At 30.5% G+C, this 23254-nt stretch overlaps 2 protein-coding genes across 7 annotated transcripts in view; one reads left to right on the top strand and one right to left on the bottom strand.

Moving 5' to 3' along the window:
- Positions 1-23254, top strand: part of kcc (solute carrier family 12 member kcc) — a 185846-nt gene that overhangs the window by 73326 nt on the left and 89266 nt on the right. The window lies entirely within an intron of this gene.
- Positions 7286-13895, bottom strand: LOC106123978 (monocarboxylate transporter 2). The gene is made up of 10 exons (XM_013320411.1): positions 13797-13895; positions 12814-12940; positions 12481-12623; positions 12211-12313; positions 11432-11608; positions 10945-11098; positions 10362-10509; positions 9798-9945; positions 9294-9485; positions 7286-9001 (listed from the first exon to the last, which is right to left on the bottom strand). Exons 1-10 carry the CDS (start codon positions 13893-13895, stop codon positions 8841-8843), a joined length of 1452 nt encoding a protein of 483 aa, XP_013175865.1. The 3' UTR covers positions 7286-8840.

The raw sequence follows: 23254 nt of genomic DNA, 5'->3' as shown, positions 1-23254 counted from the left end.
TCAGTTTTAGGCAGAAATGATGGACCTAACCATGAAAAATCCGTGATAAGTTACATTTAGGTTAAATATATGACATGGCGTCAGGAAACTAGTGGGACTAGTGATCCAAGAATGCTAGTGAAGCTTAAGGGACAGACCTACAAGTACATCGTAAGATCTATCGTATTGTACGGACGCAAGCCACAGTAAAATAGAGCTCTGACTGATCTTAATAAAATAATAAAATAATCACGGATCCATAATTATTTTATTGCTTTAGATAAATGTTGCCAGCATTTTATTTCTTATTAACTAATAGAGTAAGTAATTTATTTAATGAAAAACAAATGACTCTCTTCCTAGATCGATTAGTTGTGATTTTTTTAAGGTCTGTTTTTACTTATAATTGGTACAATCTTGTTAAGGTAGAGGAAATGATGAATTCTTAGTTTTAATAGTCTTGTAATAGTAATAGTCTTGTATATAAAGAAAGATGCAATTAGAAAAGAATTATTAAAAATCACAGCCAACTTGGTTACTTCGATCGATGTAATCGTTAACTGTTGTCTAATGTTACGCAATCAGAGTGATCTAAATTCATCAAGCCATTAAACTTTGAACTCGCAAAGGGCAAAGGAATTTATAAAATGTTATGTGAAGGTTAATTTGTGTGTATAAAATCAAGCTGTAGTTAAATTACTATTAGAGTTCATTTTTTTTTAATAAGAAATACAACAACAATTTAAAATTACGGCTAATCTTAGATAAGATTTTTTGGTGTCTAAAATATGTACAATCTCGAATTTCTAGCGATGTGTTTGAATGAGTTTAGAAGTAATTATTTCTAGAATAAGTGCTTCGTAATACATTTTAAAATGGAATGCATTAAATTTAATTACTTACTGACGGCTAGCAATTCTGTCCGGTTTGTGGCCGGGATCGACTTGGGATCACAAGTCTTAGAAAAAAATCCAAAGATAAAAACGCGTTTGTTATATCATCCACCGTAAACAAGTTAACACATTGATCCGTAAGCTGTTACCCAAGTTCAAACAAAAAAAAAAGAATTATTTTTTTATCTTTTTAAACTTTAAAACTTAGAAAACTACTCAACCAATATTAATAAGAAACGCCCATTGATCTTTTAAATCTAAAAAAAAACAGAACTTTTACGAGTACCGTATAACATGACAGCTTAGTTTTTTTTTTAAATAAAGATAACCGTTCAAGTTAAACCTTGTAATAATACGTCCCTGTCAAACCATAACTGTATCAATGTAACTTTATATCTCTTTTACAATGAGTATGTAAGTTTAATTCTTACATAAAAAAAATAACTTTGAATTACTTCACGTTAAACGGAACTTATTGGAAATTTGTCAGGATTTTTTACTAAGATTGAATGTGGATGGTAATAAAGGTAGAAAGAAAGTATGGCTGGGTTTTGTAGGGGATATGCGTAAGAAGAGTGAATACAGATATGACGGCAGATAGAGTCTTATAGATAAATAGTATACATACGATGCGGACCATCCTTAGGGAAAATACCAGTCGAGTATTTTAATTTCGATATGTAATGTAACCTTAAATAACTTATAAAAAATAATTAAAAGCATTAACATATAGATAAATAAACATAAACATCGTGATGCAACCTGCATAGGTCTGAGAAGTAATCCAAAGATATGTGTGAAGTCAACCAACCCGCACTTGGCCATAGTCATGGCTTAATCACCCTTAACTTAGGGTAGGCTCCGAGCCCCTCGGTGGGGACGTATAGCTGATGATGAAATAAATTAAGCAACGTAAAATAAATAATTTATAGACAAATAAGTAATACGTCGTTGAAAAAATTATGTAAGTTCTTTTAAAACCAGTTTCTCAATTTGTATCTAGACATTGAGTATGAATACATTCGAGACTGTTCTTTCACCTGTCGACAAATCTTGTGACGTGTGTACAAAAACTGCGACACCTCACACGTGTGTACAAGAACCTTGCATTATATGTTTTTATTTTACACTTAGTGTTGTCTGCAAGTTTGCCAGAGTGAAAAAAAAATAATATGTTACTTATTCAGACAGACAGATTGTTAAAATATTTTATTTTGTTTGAAATTTAACGATTTTATTTTGATATTACATAAATAATTGGTATTTACTCTATTTTATTTTAAAACACTTTTCCATGTAACTGTCCGTATCAATGTTTCGTCTGTGTGTCATTTTTGTAAGGTTAGAGGTTATCATTATTAGTATTTTTTATTAGGTCAATAAACATCAGTCGCGTGCCTCTTTTGTTTATTGATAACGTTGATAATCTAATTAACAAAGTTGTTTTTTTTTTATTAATTATTGTTCATATCTTATTTAATCTTACTAATATTATAAATGCAAATGTTCAGATGTAGATGTATGGACTGATGGATATCTGTTAAAAGGTATGTCCAGAACGGCACAACGGATCTCGAAAAGGTTTTGTTTTAATGTACCCGAGTGAAATATATCTGATTACCTGGCTTAGATTTTTTTTATCTAGACAAACATTATAATGATGAACTTATTAATATAATAAATGCGAATGCTTAGATGAATGGATGTTTTTTAAAAGGTATCTCCGGAGCAGCTGCATGGATCTTGCTTAAATTTAACATATATGAAGAACATAGTCTAGAAGAACATGTAGGCTACTAATTAAGCTTTTTTTTAATTCCGTGCGGACGGAGTCGCGGTCAACAGTAAATTGTATATAATATTATGTAGCGCTACTTCAAATTCGGAAAACAAATTAATTTAAAATTCAGTGCAATATTTATTCAGTCGCAGAAAACTCTGATGCATTAAACATGATGTTACTAATTAATCAGAATTAATGTATTACATTGACCTATTAAGTTGATAAGAAAGAATAGTCAAGTTAAGGAAAAATATTCTTATCAGTTTTCCTTCTCTTGACAGTGGAACAGTTGCAAATACTGTTTTCCTTAAACGTTCTATTTGTTTGTAGAGATTTTTTTTACATTCCCTTTATAGACAACTAAGCAAGATCTTTTCTATTAATAATTAATTGTTGACAAAATACTATGACAGCGTATGTATGTTTTAGAAAGGTAAAACATTATTCAACAAAGAACATAGTTCAATGTAAGTCTTACAAAATTTTACACATTCTTTAAAGTTTGGATTACTATTTAATATGATTAAGATAAGATTAATAATCATATTTAAGAGAAAAAAAGTGCCTGGTGCTTAGTTATTTTTGCTACATTACTTGGCCTTTACTACTTTCGTGTACCTCATTATTTAAAAAATAATATAGTCAGGACAAAATATAAAATAACCACTTAACAAAATTAGTGTTCCAAGAATAGAGACATGCAAATGTTATGGCACAGAAACAGATTTAATAACATAGGTTGCAAAACCAAGACTATTTCTGTCCACAGTCATTGAGTTAACAAGACGTAAGAGACCTCTTATATTACACTTAAGTATTTAAGTAAAATACTTAAATATACGATTCATTTCAGTATTGACAATTTCCTATTGATAAATATATAAAGAGCTACGGTGACTCAGGAGTCAAGCCCTTGACTTGCAATCTGCAAGCTGCTGCACCTGGATTCGAATCCCGCCATGTACCAATGTGTCTTTCGATTTCTGACTTGCATATGTACATTTATCCGACGTTCTTACGATGAAGGAAAACATCGTGATGCAACCTACACATATCTGAGAAGAAATTCAAAGATATGTGTGAAGCCAACCAACCCGTACTTGGCCAGCGTGGTTGACTATGGCCTAGTCACCCATAACTTCGGGTAGGCTCCGAGCCCCTCGGTGGGGACGTATAGTGAGCTGATGATGAGGAAATATATAAAATAATGTTTCTATGCTTGTTTCTTTGAAATCTATATACAGATTTTGATGAAACTTGCCTTAAAAAGTTTTATGTTTATTGAATATTTTTGATTATATATACTTTTGACGTTCAACCAACTCGCACTAGGCCTGTGTTGAATATGGTCTAGTTGGCCCTGACTTAGGTAGGCTCTGAGTCCTTCGTTGGGGATCTGTAGTGGACTTATTATGATGATAATTTTGACTCTTTTAACGTGAGCATTGTAACATAAACCAGGTTCTGTAATAAAGAAGTTAATATGAATAAAGTAATTATCTATTGAGATATAATAGTCAATAATTAGTATTATAATTATAGTAGGTGCAATTATTGGCGTCAGCAAAAACATTGTTTTACCGATATGTAACATTAGTATAAAGGTCATATAATTGCCACCGCAAGCAATTAAAAAATAAAATTATATTTAAACTACATGAAGTACAATAGAATACATATTTATAGTACGACAAACTTATATGACCCGGTGAGAAAGGTATGCGTGTTTAGTTCTGTCAAAATACTCATATGAAAATATACATCAAACGATGCTATTTAGGCAGTAAAAATTTTGCCATTTATAAGTTAAGAAACTGTCTACCGGGTCAGCTAAGTTTATCGTTCTATGAGTAAAAAATATCAATCGAGTTACATTGATTTTATTTTTCTAATGTTATAATGTGAAAAAAAAACGTCTGTACGTCATCCATATGCAAATTTGCTCTATATTTATGTATAACGGATAACATCAACACATAACATTTGCATTTCCAATTATTTAATATGTACTGTGATAAAAATTAAATATAATAATATTCTTATTTCAATAAACAAGTAAAATTAAGTTCAAAATTTAACAACCTATTAGGAACTGCACTAAGGGTTTCCCTTAAACTTGTCTGATGTGGTCTTCGTCGATCTGATCATTCAGTCGGTTTTGTTTATTTTTTTTTTTAATTTGGCACACGATTGTAGTCAAAAGCGACTATTATTCCTATCAAATACTAGCTGTCGCCTAAGGCCCTCCACAGAATTAAAAAAAAACTAAATTAGTAACCTATGTCTTCTTCCAGATTATGTTCTTAATCTATGCCAAATTTCATCGAGATCTGTTGAGTCTTTCTCGAGATACCTTGTAACAAACATCCATCCATCTTAACATTCGCATTTATAATATTAGTAAAATATACCATTTCTACTAAGCGCTTTCGCTGCTTGAAAAACTAATCTCGCACCGTCAGAGTCGCAGTCATCTATTACATGCTGGGGCGATACAGTTTTTTTTTGAAAGCAATGCAGTTAAGACATATATAATTAACAGGTCTACTACGTGGCTTCATTATGTGCTAAGAATAATATACAAACTTTTCGACGCTCTAACAATACTGGGTCCGTTAGGAACTCGATAGTTGCGCAATATTAATATTTATTATGAAAGCGCAAACATTTACATGTCTAATTTAAAAAAATCCTTGAGGTTTTATTACTTTTAATACCAACGAGTAAAATTTTATCTATGTTTTAGAATATAATATTATAATATCAAAAATATCACCGTAAACAACTGCTTGAATACTTCCATAATACCTTAGATTTAAAACCTATAGGAACTAATCCGGAGGACAAAAGTAAGGCCAAAAAGGGCTGCGAGGGCCTTTTGTTGGGATAAATTTCCTAATTATTTTCAACTACCATACAAAACGATATTTCGAAAATCAACGCTCAATTAGACGTAGTATGAAGATGTAAAACGTACCATCTTTTGGTCAGATTGCCATTAATTCGGTTCGAATCAATATCTTGGTAAAATGCTGGCTTATTTACTGTAAAAATATATACAAATTCTTTTGTTTCAAAGAATTAAAGAGTTACGATGTCTCTTTGATAAAGTTTCCATTTGATATTTAAAGAATGCAGTTAACCTTGACAGCTGCTTACGGTCAAGATTTCGTTTCTAAGCGGTTAGTAACCTGGAACATGATTCTGCATGATTTTTTAATAAATTTTATACTTATATATTATGCAGAACATTAATAAGTATTTTTTAAGTTAAAAAAGGCGATTAAAATTTAAATACACACCTATTTTAAAGCGACGTTGATTCATTAACATTTATAAAAATAAGTTTTTTAGTTCGTGCACTTACGCCTACACAGGAAGCTATTTTGGGATCTGTTCCTTAAATATTATAATGATAATTTACTCTCCTAGATGCGAAGATAACACACTTAACACGAAAACTTAAATTAAAAATTTAATTAACTCAAGTAAACATTTTATTAAATTTGATTTTCTTTTTTAAATCTACATTTTACGATGTATTTTGAAATTTATTTGAAAAAAAAATGTTGTGTGCTTTTCATCAATCAATTTTTTTAGAATAATGTATTCAAATTTATTACCGACCCGTCAAATCCAAAAATGTATTAGCATATTTTGGTCATGACCTAACGTAACAAAGTTTTTATTGTCAGAAAAAGAACACACTGTATATCAAATTTCTAATTAAAATATTGTACTTAATGCTTATTTTATTTCATAAAAAGTATACGTTATTGTTTTATGCCAGTGTACTGAATAAAATTACTTATATAATATCTTTTGTCTTTTTTTTATTTACCTGAAAACTTTATGATGCTTATAGTTTGCTAATATTTAATTGAGATTTCTATGGCTATTATTTTTAAGAATATTACATAAAAAAAAATTCCAGCTAGATACCTTCACGCGTTTTTGAGAAAAGGTGTTTTGACAGACAGACGGACAACAAAGAGATCCTATAAGGGTTCCGTTTTTTTCCTATGAGGTACAGAACCCTAAAATTGAAAGATGCAAAATGGTCAGCACTAACTGTGAGTTTCTGAGGCTAAAATCTACGTTGAAAACTTATTATTATCTCTTCTTTGCCAAAGATAATGACAGGGATAACGTTATGTTTTTACTGAGTTTTTGGTCTCAGAAACGCACGGTTAGTTGATGAATTGCGGAAAAGAAGAGATTACATGTTTCTATCTTCTGAATTAGATTCCTAAGTTTTATTTTAATGCACTACACAGTTTGTATGTACGTTACTTTAAGCTTGTTACTCTCAATAACATGTGATTTAAGGTTTTTTTTAGATAAACAAGTTTTAGTAAAGTTATTTTTAATTTATGTATCAAATAGATAAATAATTAGTATTAATTTATTCCAATATGCATAGTTATAAAAAAACAACCAACGATATACAACCGTAACACCCACAGCCTTAACAACGTGGTTTGACTTGGAAATATTCCATGTTAAAATTATTAAATAAAGATTTTATTTACGACCATGTAAAGATCGCAGTATTGTATGTAGATGATGATTACTCTCAAGTGACAAGAAATTAAAGTTTTCTTTTGTTTATAATATTTATTTACACGTATTAAATAAAATCCATTGGTAAATACGACTATAGTAAACAACATACGAAGAAATGCCCAGAATAGCCTCGTGAATTTCTTTTCTATATTTACTTTAACTGTGGTAAATTTCACGTTAATTTGCTCTCGCAATTTCCTTAAACAGGGTTACAAAGTTTCATTTAACATTCACGTATTACAATTATAATATTTTGGATTATTGTGTAGTTCATATCTAATTAATGTATGGTAAATTATTTTATATCCTCTTAAACTTATTAATAGTGTTTTGTTACTTTTTAAGTGGCTTTTAATGATTATATTATTAATCGGTTATATTTTAGCGACGAATCTTTATAATCTGTGGATATAGCTATCAAATTACATGACATTAAAGTTGATATGTAAATTTTCCTTCTATCCGATTTCATGCGTCCATGTGCATTATTTGATAAATATATTTAATTGAATATATAAGCGATTAAGGAAACTCTATCGACCCCGAATATCAGATTACAAACAGTTGAATATTCATAATTAATTTAGCTTTTTATATTATTTCCGTCTTTATTAGGTTTATGTGCAATTGCGTTGAGGTTCAACCACATCTTTACGTCGACAATTATGTTTAGTTGGTAAAAAAACAAATGAAAATACCTTTGATTTTTTTTTAAAACTATGTTATTTTACATCTTAAAATAATGAGATATTCAACTGGATATCACAACTTACTCACATAAGAAGAAAGTAGCAGATTAATTACGAAACTATGTCTATTAGATAGCCAAAACTCTTTAGCTTAATCTTCTATGTTTTAAACAGTTAATAAAATGATTATAGAAAGGTACAAATCCAAGGAACTTGAGTACGATAACATTGACGTAGAACTTCATTGCCGAAATTTTTTTTATATTTAAATTGCATAGCCTTTGTTTATTAATAGACTAAGGGCCAATTTACTTTCACAATGTCCATATTAGTCCTGAAGTAACTTGAAACTTATTTGTCAAATAAAATCACAATTTCCAAATAATAACACAAACTATTTTTATCGAAACTATTATGTGTCAGTTAATGTATCTGTTGGATACTTATAGCATTGTAAAACCGTATGAGGGGTTAAAATATGTTTCTATACAAGTATTTCAACAGTGTAAACAGATTGTTTTATACAAAATTCTAATACTTAACGTAAGTGGGCACGTTATTCTCTTGATATCCAACTCGTCTTATAATACATGTACAGAAATTACTAGCATGCACTATATTACTGTGAATACTTCATTACTTTGAGTATCCAATGATTTAAAACGTGTACTAAAACATTATTATTACTGTTTTTATTAAAACAAATGTAAGGGGTTTTTGTTTATGTGTTTTTGAAATTCGTCTTAAGATAACATAGAAGAATAATCACAAACTTAGACTTGAAAATGATAGCGTTCTGAAGATGATACCACAGTTGGCAAATTGGTAAACGGCAATCAGTTTCTCTATATAAATAATCATATTTTCTCACAGACTTTTACAACGTATTTAATAATTAACGTAAAGACCACATGTGTGGGGTCCTTTTGATTAAGACAATCCTTTTTTAGAGATTTGAGTGTTTGGCTTCCTTTTATGTTTGTTCTTTTTGTAAACCATTTCGACGATCCAAAACATAATAACAATTCCGAAACATGAAGTTATAATGTAAATCGCAGTCGGATAGCTGTCCGTCAAATCGCGAACAGCGCCTGAAAGCAGAAATTTCGCATTTAGGATTGTTTTGAATGAATTCTATTTTAATATCATTTTCAACAGATGAAATAACGTTTCATTTTGTTTTTTTAGTACAATGTTATAATACTTTGTGTGATAAGAATCGTTTGCTTTAGCTGATTAACTCTTGTTTGTTAGGCATTTAAAGTAACACAATGATGACCGTTATTTTTTGTTACGTGTCTCATAAAAATATTTCTTTTGCATAACTCTTAAATTAGTTGACGAATAAAGAGTTGTTATATACTGAGTTTTATAATTCCTTACCGATTATTGGTCCAAATGATAAATTAATAAAACCAAAAGATAACATAAAGATGCCCATAGCGGACGTAAACTGCTCGGGTTTCACTGCCTCTGCTATAACTTGTGGAATCAGCATTATTATGGTGCACTTTGACACACCCATTATCGTAAGGAATGTCAAAATTGTTGTGACATTTTCAAATCCTAGCATTCCTGTAAAGTGATAAAAATAAGTTGATTAGCATCTGGTATTAAAATGGTTGTCTGTTCTTTATTATTTATAATTCTCGAATGATCTCTACAGCTATATGCTTTTTCATATAATAAAAATCAGTGTACATTCACGCCTATAAAATATGTAACATAGTAATGTATGACCAACATTTTATGTTATTATTATTCCACTTTTTGAAAATTAGGGATCAAAGTTGCAAATTCGCGTAGTTTCTGTGGTTTCTGATGATGATGATGATGTAAGGTTCCGTAGATAAATAAATAAATATCTAAAATATTTATTATACTTACCTAATCTCGTGGTCACAGCCAAAAATAAACCAACAAGATAAATTTGTTGACTCTCAAAACGAACCAACCAGGAGCTACCGATTATAAATAAAATTCTAGTAACTAGATCTCCAAAACAATTTAAAGACACAGCCCGAGCTACTTCATCCTAAAATAAAAATAGAACTTTATAAGGAAAGTCATAATTTTACACAACTTACAAATACAAGTATGATGATGAGTATAGAAGGGAGTTTAGTATTCAGTTATGTAACAAAAGTTACTTATTACAGATGAAACTTTATGATATACTAGCTATTGCCCGCTACTCCGTGTGGAATTAAATAAGCAGCCTATGTATTGTACCAAACTGCGTTCTACATCTGTACCAAATTTCAGGAAGATCCATGCATCCGTTCTGGAGATATCAAACAAAAAACCATCTATCCATCCAAACATTCGCATTTATAATATTAGTAAGATAAAGAAATAGAAATAAAGTAAAGGCACTGCCCGATCATATCCAAAGTTGTCTTCGTTTTAGTTGGAAATGATCGGACTTTTAAAGTATGGTATCAAACTTACTTCTGTCCAATTCATTGCGTATAATGTTTGAGGAAGCATTAATGTAAAAGTCAAATCAGCAAATCCACATATCGCCAAACCTAAACCGGCGTTTGATAGTATAAATGTCTTCATTAGTTTCAAATCTATTGCTTCCAAAATGATGCCTCTGAAAAGGATAGGAAACACTAAATTAAATGAAAACAAATGCAATGCGAATTCTTAGTATAAATTCAAGAAGGATTCATATTTAGAACTCTTATTGGATTCCATCACATCCAACCAATGTAATATCGGTCTTGTTCATAGTGAAGCATTAGTTAATTTAAACTGATATAAACACCGACTAGTTTCGAGCCCATCGGGGGCCCTTCATCAGGATGAGTGGTACTGGTATTATTTCGCGGAGTGTTTAGTCGTTTTTATATCAGTTTAGTATAATGTCTCACGAAAGTTTGAATAATTTAATTAGATAATTTGTTGTAGGAGTGTCTAGTATTAACAATCGATAATTATCTAAATAAGATTATGAATTACAATATCAACTTTAGTCCCAAAAAGCCTGGAACAACGTCTTAATACTTAATTACAACGTGTTGCTCACCTAATACTTTTACTTTTTTCTGTTGCCACATCTAGTTCCAAATCTTTTTCTCCCTTCTTATCTATGTTTTGTTCTACTTCTTTCTCTTTGTCAGATAGTTTAACACATGGAATGTGTTGATCTGTTTTATCTTGGACTAAAAGTAATTTCATTTCTGCAAACGATAAATGAAAATATTCATTACTTGTCATTATATTATTCTTACTGTAATTAATTGTTGAAATATGATTTAATAATTTACCAGAGCAATCATTAACCAAGAAGGACGAGATAAGTTTTTTTTAAATATTACATGTTCAAAACAAATGAAAGTAGATCGGATCAGTTCAAATTCGCGTTCACGGAAATAAAGCATACGCGAGTTATTTAAAAAAAAAGCTGTTCATTATCGAAATTTAAAACTTTAATAAATAATACAACAATATTTGATGAAGACCAGTATTTTGCATGTGTTTGGTTAAGAAATTATACTTGAATAATTACGTACCAGAACTTTCAACGTTTGGTATTTCAATTTTCTTCATATGCCACGCGACTGGTTGCATGAGACAAACAGCTACAAATGTGTGCATATTGATGGCGGATAATAGAATAAATGCACCTCGAAATCCATAATAATTTATAACCATGTTCACTAATTGTGGAGAAAATAACGCTATAATAGCTGAAAAACATAATAAAAAAATTTAGTCATAACGTAAACAAATGCAGAATTTTAATTTACCAAAAACAGCATGTTATCTTTTTCAAAACACCATTTCAGAGTTATATGCATGGGACATAAGATGCTAGTTTCAAATTGAAAATTTTGTGTCAATTTTTACCGATTTTAGATATATGTAAAGATGAAATTATAAAAAAAATCTTAGTAATCTTAGTAGCCTTTGCGTTATTTATGACTGTGTCCTACATTTGTGTCGAATTTCATGGGTTCTTGAGTTAAGCCATTTTCGAGATGCATATTAACAAACATCCATCCATCCAACCAAACAAACTTTCACATCTTACTGCTTACTTATGTTACAAATGCAAATATGTACATGCATGGATGGATGTTTGTTTGAAGGTGTCTCCAGAACGCTGCACGGATTTCGCGGAAATTTGACATAGATATAAAACATAGCACAAATTGAGTTTTCTTTGATTCCGCGCGGACAAAGTCGCGGACGACAGTTATTTTATAATATTAGTAACATTTAATATACATGACAAGTTTTCTTTATATGTGACTTTGGTAGTTGAGATATAAATAATCATTAATAATACCTGGAATGGTTTGTGTAACACTTAATGAGAGCAATCGGCGCTTTACAAAATATTCATTTATTACTGAATACGTAATATTAAGTAAAAATCCAATGCCGATGTTCTGCAAAATATATTATAATTTGTCAAGTATCAAATAAATAAGTAGCACAATAAATTTAAAATTACACTAACTCCTGCACTCAGAGTCATTACATGTGATCCCTTAATGAAGTTTTCTCTGAATGCATCAGTAACTTATTAATATAATATTTTCTCAGTAAAAAATACCTGTAAAAGTCCTTGACAGACGAAGAAAAGTAATTTGGAATTTACAAAAACGGTACCAAAAGTACCGAGGTTTATAAAAAACGCGGCAACCATACCCAATTGCCGCGTACTCAAAAATTTCAGCAGCGGGCCCGTCATGAACCCTAAAAAAGAAAAATAAATAATTCAAATAAGTATTCCACTGGCAATAACGATTAAATAAAATCCTTGAAAAACCTCCTTCCCATAAATAACCAAACATATAAAAACAATCGAATATTTTATATTTGACCAGGAATATAAAAATTTATTTTTTTTGTTTTTATTTTTTATTTTAATCTATTTCGTTCTTACCAGAGAGAGCTACGCACATGGCGTTTATTCCATTTAATAAAGTAATACTAGTCGATCCCATTTTTAATTGGATGAAAAGTTCATTGAATATTATTCCAAAACTTCCTAAAAACGATGCTGTCGCTATCTGAAATTGAAATCATTTGAAATATCAATAATATCTGACAATATTGTAAAAACGATAGAAACTAAAACTGCCTTTACTTAATTAGTGTTTTCGATAGTTAATTGCATAAAAATATTATTTGCAATTTCTATAGTTTTTAATATACTACATTGAGGGCTTTATGAACTATATGTATATGCATCACTAGTATTTGTTGGCGACATTCGTCCGCGCGGACAAATGCGTTATAAAAAATCTAGTGACAAATATAGCCCTTGTCACTCGGGAATAGTGTAGCTTCCCAATAGTGAAAGAATTATTCAATTCGGTTGAATAGTTTCGGATCCTAATCAATACTTTTAGAATCCTTTGGCGCGAATGGCTTGCTTTTATTACAAAGTCAAGTGTCAGAATGATTAGTGAGGGGACATAAACGTCGATATTTAAGTAAGGTTAGTGTTGCGCTAGTACACCGACACAGTGTCGGATTTTCTTCATAACAATACTAACATACATAAAAATTGTGCTCTCAGATAAAAATTATGTACGAATTAGCGTCCATCGGATGAATTTTATGAAAAGAAAATCTATGTAAACATATTGTAAATTGTGTTCCTTTTTGTTTCTTTTCATTACAGATGTAAAGATACATTTATAACTGGCCAGCATGGTACGTGCAACACGCGTGATACTATTGCTACTGTTTAATGCGTCTTTACGTGTATACTAAACACGTGTATGCGGCAAATAAAAGACGCACGCGACTTCTGCGTAGTTTAACGAACGCTACAAAATACGCGTGCGCTATCCAAATAATATGCGCGATACGAGACAAAGTTTTTGACACACTATATGATATTATATTATATCTACTTACACCGTTTATAATGACAGATATCCAAATTACGTAACCCCATCCTCCGTCTGGCGGTACAAGTTCATATTTTTTATTTTTCATGACCTCCTTCACTGTCATTTCGTGTAACTGTTAGATGTAAATGAACGCTTGTGTTAAATACAATCTGTCGCTACTTTATCTTATGTCATCAGGGGATTTAAACTTGTATACAATAAGATTTATGCAATTATACATTTAAGTCTTTAAGTGTCTCTGATTCCGCATACTGTGATGTAAATTGTGACACTTATCAGAGGTAAATTATTATTTTTTTTCGCATAATTGAATGCCATGTTACATCTTGTCAAACTTAATACTTATCAAGGTTATAAAAAAAAAAAAACAAAAATGAAGACGAAAAATGTAACTATGTATGTTCTAGATCTGAACACTTTTGTCTTAGTGTTGGCCATTGATGCTTTCAAAGTGAAACTTCTTGAAAAAGGAAAAGGGTAAGGTACCACATTACCGGTCCAGTACAATGACCGCGTCTAGCAATTGCCTAACATTAGGGCAACTTGGCCATAATTAGGGAATTTAAGTTCTTATAGTACAACTCCGACCAGATAGAGCCAAGTTATTATTGTATTTATATTATCATCTTTTCATCAGTACCCATGTCATACAGGGAACAATGGCGACAACTTGTTCCAATCTGAAATATCCAATTATTACGCTTAGATAATTGCTTCCATCGAAATCGAAGTTTTTAGTCAAAAAAAGTTTAATGATTTCCCCAAATTCAACAGTTATTTGTTTGTCAATCAAAAATACACGATATGAAACAAATAATTTCGAAGCAATATTTGTCAAGATATTATATTGTCTAGACACAGGTTTTATTCTGTATGTGCTACTTATCTTCCGGTGTCTTCGTGCCTCCGCAAGTTTGGATTTTAGAATTATTAAAAAACAATTCACGGATTTTTATATTAGATCTCAATTAGAATGTGATGAAATTGTGACTTAATAGACAGGGCTGGTTTTGTAATTTCCGGCGCCCTGGATGCGATTTTTGCAGTGCCCCCATTTTTTGGTATCGGGGGAATTCTTCCAAAAATAGTTTATATGTATTAGGAGGCACTACAGGCGCCCCTTTATACTCAGCGCCCTCGGCGGTCGCCCCAACCTTACCGCTACTGAGAATAGAATAGGCTAAGATGGGTTGATGCCAATGGAAATCAAATTGAAGTATGATTAAAATTGATATTGCCATTATTTTGTTTGTGATTAACGTACATTAAAAAATAAATATTTTCAATAAACTTGATAACTTTGATTGGAATAAGATACATATAATAGTTGGCGTATTAAAGGTTATAAACCTGTATTCGATATCCCGCTGGCTTATTCAAATTTGAAACACCTTTTATTCCGTAATATGTCTAATTGGTCGCTTCATGTTAACCTTCAAGGAATTAAACATATGTGTATGTTGAATTAAAATTGTTTTAGTGTTTATTATCGTATCAATTATAACGAAAAATAACGAACTCGGTGTCCATTTTAAACAGACCCGTAATTAATTTTAACAAGGTTTAATTATTATCGTCTCCAAATATGACAACTACAGATCGAACCGCTCATGGTGGCAACCTGATTTAAATCATGGACAGTTATTAAAGCTGAATGTTTTTGGTTGACTGACAAAGACATGTTTTCCAAGTATGTACAGTCAACTGGATAAATATTTATACATTGATACCATTAAGAAAGTTATATAAGTCCTTTCTTTTAAAAATGGACATAAACGTGTTTATAAGTATGCTTCTGATTAGTAATACATTTAACTGACGAATACGTGAGTATTTATTTTTAAAACCGACTGTACCGTAGTCGGAAGGACTTCTCTGATTTTAAAGAGTGAGGTGTTTCGATTTCGATTCAAACTGTATCAATTCCCGGCAATAGGTTGACGGATTTATTTCTTAAATTGCTTTTCAGTTCATGCACTAAGGCTGGACAATAATCCGCTTTAAGGTCTACCATTATTCAAGCGGTACGTGATTTTAGTTCATTAAAAAATATAGAATACTTTTTGTTATCAAAATAGTGAGTCAGCATGACTTTTTCATTAACATATAAGCTTGATAACATAAAGTTGATACTTTTAATTAATCCTATTTTATCATACTATTTGCGACTACAGCGCACGCAGTTTTATTGTTTAAGACTTAATTAGTGTGTATTTTTAACATTTTCTACAGGCCCAGTGTTATAAATCTTGCGTTCTTTTAGCAGCGAAGAAAAGCGCGTGACATTGAGTTTGTATTACTTCATGAGATATCTATGCTTTCCCTTCGAATACATTATATATTTAACTGATCTATCAATTCATATATTCACAATTCAATATTACGAATCATAGATATATGTCGTACTAGCTGCCGTTCGAAACTACGCTCTCGCAGAATAAAAAAAACTCAAAAAGTAACCTATGTTTTCTTCCAGACTATGTCCTACATCTGTGTTAAATTTCATCTAAATCCGTTGAGCCGTTCCGTAGATACCATCTAACAAATCATCCGTCCATTCATATAAATTTTCGCATTTATAATATTCATAATACAGATGGAGTGTTTCATACAAGTTAGACATCTAATCAAAATTCGATTTCCGAAATGCTATTTTGTTTTGTAAATTACAACACCGAGCGAATTTATTCCAATAATAATACTCCGGAGGCCTTTTTTCGCCTTACTTTCGTGCTCTGGATTAAGTATCCAAAAGTATATATAAGTAATCATCATCCAAACCATTAGAAAGGGTGCATTAAGCAAACACATTTGCAACTATTACTTTATTAGTGCAATTACTGTTTGTCGACATCACACCACCTTTCGCCAAGCCTTTGTTTGTATTGAATGTAATAATGTCCAGCAAATACTTTTTTCTACTACTGCCAACATTAGAAAAAATATAACCAAGAATTATTAAAGTTCTAAACTTTAATATTTTAATAACAATTCATATATTTTTAACAGATAATGTTGGCAATCTTTATATTATACAATGAAAAAATATTATATATTAATTGAGACAACGGCACACAAGGGAACTGTTTTTAGACAGAGTTAAATCGTCTTTGTTCAGTTTGCTATGAAGAAGCTTTTTGTGAGAATTAATTAGGAATGCGAACAAAGGCCGCCGCTGACCTGAACCTGACCCGACTCCCGGGTCACCTCTCTGACGTAGCACGAGCTAAATTGAAAGTGATATGGTTAAGTAAATATATAAAAAGCAATTAGCACTATTATACAAAAAAGAAAGAGAATATTTATGACAGGAGAAATATGTAAGAATGTGGAGAGATACACCGGATTAGGTAGGTCAAGGAAGAGGTGAATGAATTTAGTAAAAGGTTACGTGATTAAGAAGGGAGTGACGACTGAAATTACTCAAAATAAATCGATGTGGAGGCCGAAACCTGTAACGCCCACTCAATTAGGATAAGGACAGAGAGATGATGATTATGACTTTATGGGATGAAAAATAAATTCGTTGGTCGTTTACAAATGCTTATACACTATCGGTAACAGTCATACTTCTCCGGCTAGGAGACATGCTTGTCAGATACGGTTACACAGGAAAATGCATAAAAGTATTTCGTGAAGTACAACAGTACAGTTTTCTTCCTATTTCTGTATATTTTTTCCAACGTAGTCGTTATAAACTCTATTACTCATTGTTATAACAGTTGGACATTATTTTTTTCCTTAAGTCAGCATGTCTGAGGCATTAGTGTGCAAAGAGTTAATTAAAATGGCGAGCTCTCCAAAGGCAATTGCGCCGGCTCTTAATTGAGTTAGAAAACTTCATTTTTTATTTAGCGGCCAGTTTACAGAATGAACTAATATTTTGATTTTTTTTTGTTTTGGAATTTAAATGAAATTTGTAATATTAGCTTCGGTACATTACTTTAAACTTGCAGGAAATGGATCACCATTTCCTTCAAGTTCTCTTAACTCTTTTAACGATCACGTTAAAAGAGCTAAATTGTTAAAAGTATGATTGGATTGCATGAAAGTTAATCTTATTTCCATCAATTATCGCATTATCAATAAATAAATAAATAATATCAATTAAATGTTTTGCTTTCAAGCGATATAAATATTCCCAGATGACATTTTTGCACTAATGTAAAACTGACTTTTTTATTTTACGACTTAAAAGCATTAGGGCAAGTCGCCAACTGTGAAATACTCGCAACTTTATTTTATAGCGTAAGAACACAAATGTTAACATCAACGCTTACTTTTTATTACCTTACAAAGTTTGAGAATTAAGCCTTATGAAAATATACTCGGGACCACTTAAAATGTTTAATATTAAACTGTCGAACCGAAGACATGTATTCAGAAGGAGCAATGTTTCATTTATATTTAATTGCTATTCTTAAACTGCAGGGGCTCACAGAATAAAAAAAACAATGAAAATAAAGGGACATATTGTGGCAAGAACAAAACAATATTTCTTTAAAATGAATGGAAACCTGGCTTTGAAAATCAATTGTATATTCTTATAGCTCTGGTATTTTCCTTTTTTCTTGCATCTTTTTTTCACCCATTTACTCCTAACGACAAGCTAATGGTCGTCTTAATAAGTATTTATTGTTAAGGATACCGTTAATATCATCGAAACAATATTTTGTATGACAAAAAGTTCAACTGAGATAATATTAAAAAAAATTTAATGCGTAAGTTAAAATAAAACTTAGATTTAAAATAAAATAATTTATGATAAAGTTTTCTATGCTTAAACGTTATTCATAACTTTCATAAGCATTTAAAAAGCTTTTGATTTAAAATAAAACTTTTTGCCATTCAAATTTATCTCATTCCTCGAGACGTTTTTAGTGATAACTAAACAAACTATCGTTGCAATTAATAACAAAACGAACGATTAAAACACTGGTTACAGAGACTGAAAAGTTTATTTTAAGAAACTAGGTCAAGCGAGGTCAACTTTTCATTAAAATTTATGAATGTAGTTTTCTTGCCATTATCAAGTTATCTTAAAAAAATGTTTAAATACGAACCTAAACGATTAAACTACAGCTTTTAAATAGCAATCGTGTAAATCTTAAAATAAATTTTTTTATTAGGTATTTCTAAAATAGTTGGTAAAACTTTTAAGCTCTTTGACAGAATTGAAGTTTGAAAAATTGGTCGTTTTTCACAAAAAAAAAACTAATTAAAATAACATCAAATACATTTTCTTTTGTTAAATGACCTAATTCCTGTTGACGTTTTATGTTTATCCCTCGCTAAGTCATTCAAAGGCGTCGAAGAGGGTGGAAATTTTTCCTGAAGCAACTTTTACATTAAGACATATTAAACGATAATCCGGAACTCGGAAATACTTGTAGAATTTATTTCAAGAAGCGTCATCAAAAAGGTAAAGAACGAAGGTGAAAAGTTGAACACGAAAAATAATATAAAGATAAGTGTAGAGTACAATTATTTCTTGTCAGGTAACTTTTTTTATTTGATGACAATTTATATCATCGTACATGTTCGTCTGCGATGAATTAAAAAAAAAACTTAATTAGTAGCATATGTGTTCTTCCAGACTATGTTCTTTATCTATGCCAAATTTCAGCTAGATCAACGCAACCGTACTGGAGATACCTTCTAACAAATATCCATCTACCCATCCATATAGACATTCGAACATTCGAACATTCGCATTTATAATATAAGTAACATTAGTGGACTCAAAATTCACTATATTTTATTTGCATTGACCTGTCCATCCACTAGATAATCATATTGTGTTCCCAATACACTCTATGTGGGTTTGGCACACCAGGTTTTTGTATTACTAATCTATCATTCAAAATTTGTATCGTAACTCTTGTCTTAATCAAGACTCTTCGATAAAAAATGCATAAAATTTAAGCCAGTATAATTAACTTAAAAAAAAACGTAGCATACACTTGAAAGGCGACACGCGAACATAAAAAAGACTGGCATATCTATACAAAAGGAGCTTTCGTGATCAATGTTGTTAGCGAAAACCCCATGGTACGAGCTATGGGGTGGTGGCAGTGGCGTTTAACCACCACGCTCGCTACGACGTGCGTCATACAAAGCTTAAAAACTATAAAAAAAAATACGTTAAAATAATTCTTTATTCAAAATGTGTACTTAATAATGTTGTTTTATGAATTAACAATTTCTTATAAATATATTTAAAGATTGTTTTTTTTGTGGTTTGTTTGAAGAATGTGTTCGTAAGATTAAAGGTGTTTTTATAAATAAATTGGATACACACTATCGAAATATTCGGAGATTATATGCACATAGTGACTCGACTGAGACTTAATTATAGAACCGTGTAGCAAGAGCTTGTACAAAGCGAGTGCATAGTTAATTGCTTTTGTACATGACGTACGAATTTTTAATCATAGTACAGCTATGTTTCAGTCAAGAATTTAATGAATATCATAGATTTCAAATGTAGTTTAATAGTTTTTAGTCATTTTAATGCCTTTATTTCTCAAATTATATTACTAATCATAAATTTCACCTTGATTTTTTAAGTTTATACAAAACGTTTGGTGTTAAAAATACACCTTGATAGTATAATTTTAAAAACGAAAAAGAAAGTAATATTAAGAAAATGCATATAACCCCTACCCAATGCGAAAATATGTAAATTCGTACTAAAAGAAATCGAAATGAGGCCACCATTCTCATATCACCAGTAATGTATACAAGAATGCGAACATTTTCCTTATATTTAAATGTTCTATTATTTAAAAAGCTTATAAACAAAAAAAAACTGTTTGTTTTTCATTAATGTTAATATTTAATGTTGCAGTCCTTGAGTCTGACCATCAAATACGTTGAACAAGGTGACATAAACAATTCATTTCCTTATAATACATACGTTATTATTTCATTTGATTGTGAGTCTGTATATGATATTTTGTTAAGCAGGACTAGTAGTCTCTTAAGCAATTTATGTCTTTTTTTATTGTTCAAATATTTAATTTTATTATAATAGTGAATCAACGTAATTATATGTGAAAATATAATATAAACAATATGTAGAAATACTAGACAGTACCTATAGGAATAATAACGAAAACAAAGAACTTAAAGAATTATATTAAATAAGTGACTCTTAAGCTTCATATTGTGCGTAAGTCTGTGGTTAAAAAAAATACTTCGATTTTTATACAATGTAAAGTGTTGTTTGTGTGAAATGAAGATGTTCAACGAAGCAGACACTCCCCTGATGACTCCGGACGGTTATAGCAGTATTTCACAAGGTACACTGTGAAATATAATTAACTTTGCTTTTTTATGTCTTATTCAAACTGTAATAGTCTTACGAATAATTATACAATTTGTTAACCGTTCATTCATTGTTAAATGACTTTAAATATCACATTTTTGGTTCGCAATTCGTGTTATATATTTATTCTTTTTCTCTCAGATTCTTGTAAACCGATTTTGATGATTACTTTTAATCCTGTTATAAAACAACACACAAAATCTACAAAAACGTCTTCAGTATGTATAAAATCCAATCAATTAGTTACAGCATCTATAAAAATACTTTCCAATGTTATTTACTGAGCGTGTATTACTGATGGGTGTTTTTGTCACATGTCAGAAAAATACACAGACCGGTATATACGATAAAGTAAAAGTAAAATCGAAAACGTTCTAGCTTTTATGTTTTTACTAGCTATTGCCCGTGACTCCGTCAACGCGAAATTAAAAATAATACTTATTTATAATAGTAGCCTATGTATTACATCTATGTCAAAAAGCCGTACTGGAGATATCTTGTAACTTGTGTACATCCAAATATTCGCTTTTACATTATTAGTAAGATGGACAGTTCCAGTTATTTACGTCATGCTCTACTTATAAAAAAATTATTCATAACATTTACAGTCACAATAATTCTATGCATTTGTTTCGTATCTAATTTGGCCGATTATGTCTGAATTATAAACAAGTAAATCCTGGAAGGGTGGAACCCTTAACGTGGGAAATCCCAATCGCATATCCCCAACAACATGCTTAACGTTTTTTGTTTAATAATATATGTCAAATGTATATAAAAAGATTATTCAAACATCAAGTACAAGCAAAATTTTTGTTTAGAAGGCAAATTAAAAAGACATAGTAATATAAAGCTAAATAGTTTGTGTTAGTCGCAGTAACTTCCACTCGGAATAACAAAAAAATCATCTTGGCTAGTTTATTTACGAATTTTAGATGGTCATAGAATAACTCTACATAGATGTACAGATGTTTTTTATGTGAACAAAATGGAAAAAGCTTAGCAAAAACAATAAAATAGTAGGAACTACAGGGTCTATTGACAAAAGGACTTAGACCTCATGGATCTAAATTACAATATATTTTCTTAATTAAATAAATAGCGATAACTTCCATTTAAAAAAGTATTTTTATTACTAAACTAAATTGCAAAATAATCCAAATTACAGAAAATTATTCCTAGAACAACGGTATTATACGACCGAGACCGGCCACAATGAAATGGTAATGTAATTTGAACATGCATTTCGTTGATAGTAATTAGAGTCTAATAGCATTGTTTAAAATAAAACATTTACTTCTGTCTGTCATGTATACATATATAATATGTATGTTTGTATGTATGAACATATTAATAAATAAATATTATTTACTGGCAGTTGGCGATCTGTGAATGTTATACAAAATTTTTACCTATCCAATAGTTGAACAATAATAAAAAAAAATGCGTAAATTTACAAAACGGTTGTATTTTTTTATTGTGTTGGTTTGGAAGTTTTATTTTTTCACACCACCTAGCGACCGCTGACTCACGCGTTTTTGAAAATAGGGTCTTGACAGACAGACAGACGGACAACAAAGTGATTCTTTAAAAGTTCCGTTTTTACCTACGAGGTACGGAACCCCAATAATACGTTTATATAAATATCGTTTATAACATTTCTGTGGACGTCTAAAAAAATTACGTAGTACTTAATCACGTCAGTGAAATATTACACCTAAAGGAAAAGCCGTGTTCTTTATCACAGAAAATTAGTCGGGACAGAAATTTTCAGATAAAAATCTTTCTGCGTTCAAGTATAACAAATTGTTATAAATTGTACGCTTCTCAGTTTATTAACAACAAAAAAAATGTTTTACTGAAAACAAAATTACTCCTATTAAAATTAACTATAAAATAAACTATCTAAAATCATTATATCAGATCAAAAGATATCATAAGACTACATATATATATACAGGGTGTCCCAAAAGGTTACGTACATAGGAAGGGGGTTGATAGGGGTTGTCACAAGGGTCACCAGAAAAATAAAATAAAAATTCCCCTCTGGGTATTAAAAAAATTTAGGCCATTTTGTAAAAACTTAAAAATTTTACACCTTCTGGGGCAATTGTAACCAATGACCTACAAAT

Source organism: Papilio xuthus, unplaced genomic scaffold (genome assembly GCF_000836235.2).
Source record: "Papilio xuthus unplaced genomic scaffold, Pxut_1.1 DF825946.1, whole genome shotgun sequence".
Taxonomy (NCBI): domain Eukaryota; kingdom Metazoa; phylum Arthropoda; class Insecta; order Lepidoptera; family Papilionidae; genus Papilio; species Papilio xuthus.
This window is presented reverse-complemented; position numbering and strand designations above follow the sequence as displayed.

Excerpts from the sequence above, each read along its gene's own strand:
- LOC106123978 (XM_013320411.1), bottom strand. The coding sequence starts at position 13,895 with ATGACAGTGAAGGAGGTCATGAAAAATAAAAAATATGAACTTGTACCG. Across the intron at positions 12,941-13,796 it reads TATCTGTCATTATAAACGGT|ATAGCGACAGCATCGTTTTT; the intron begins GTAAGTAGATAT and ends TTTCAATTTCAG. Across the intron at positions 12,314-12,480 it reads TCTGTCAAGGACTTTTACAG|AACATCGGCATTGGATTTTT; the intron begins GTATTTTTTACT and ends TATATTTTGCAG.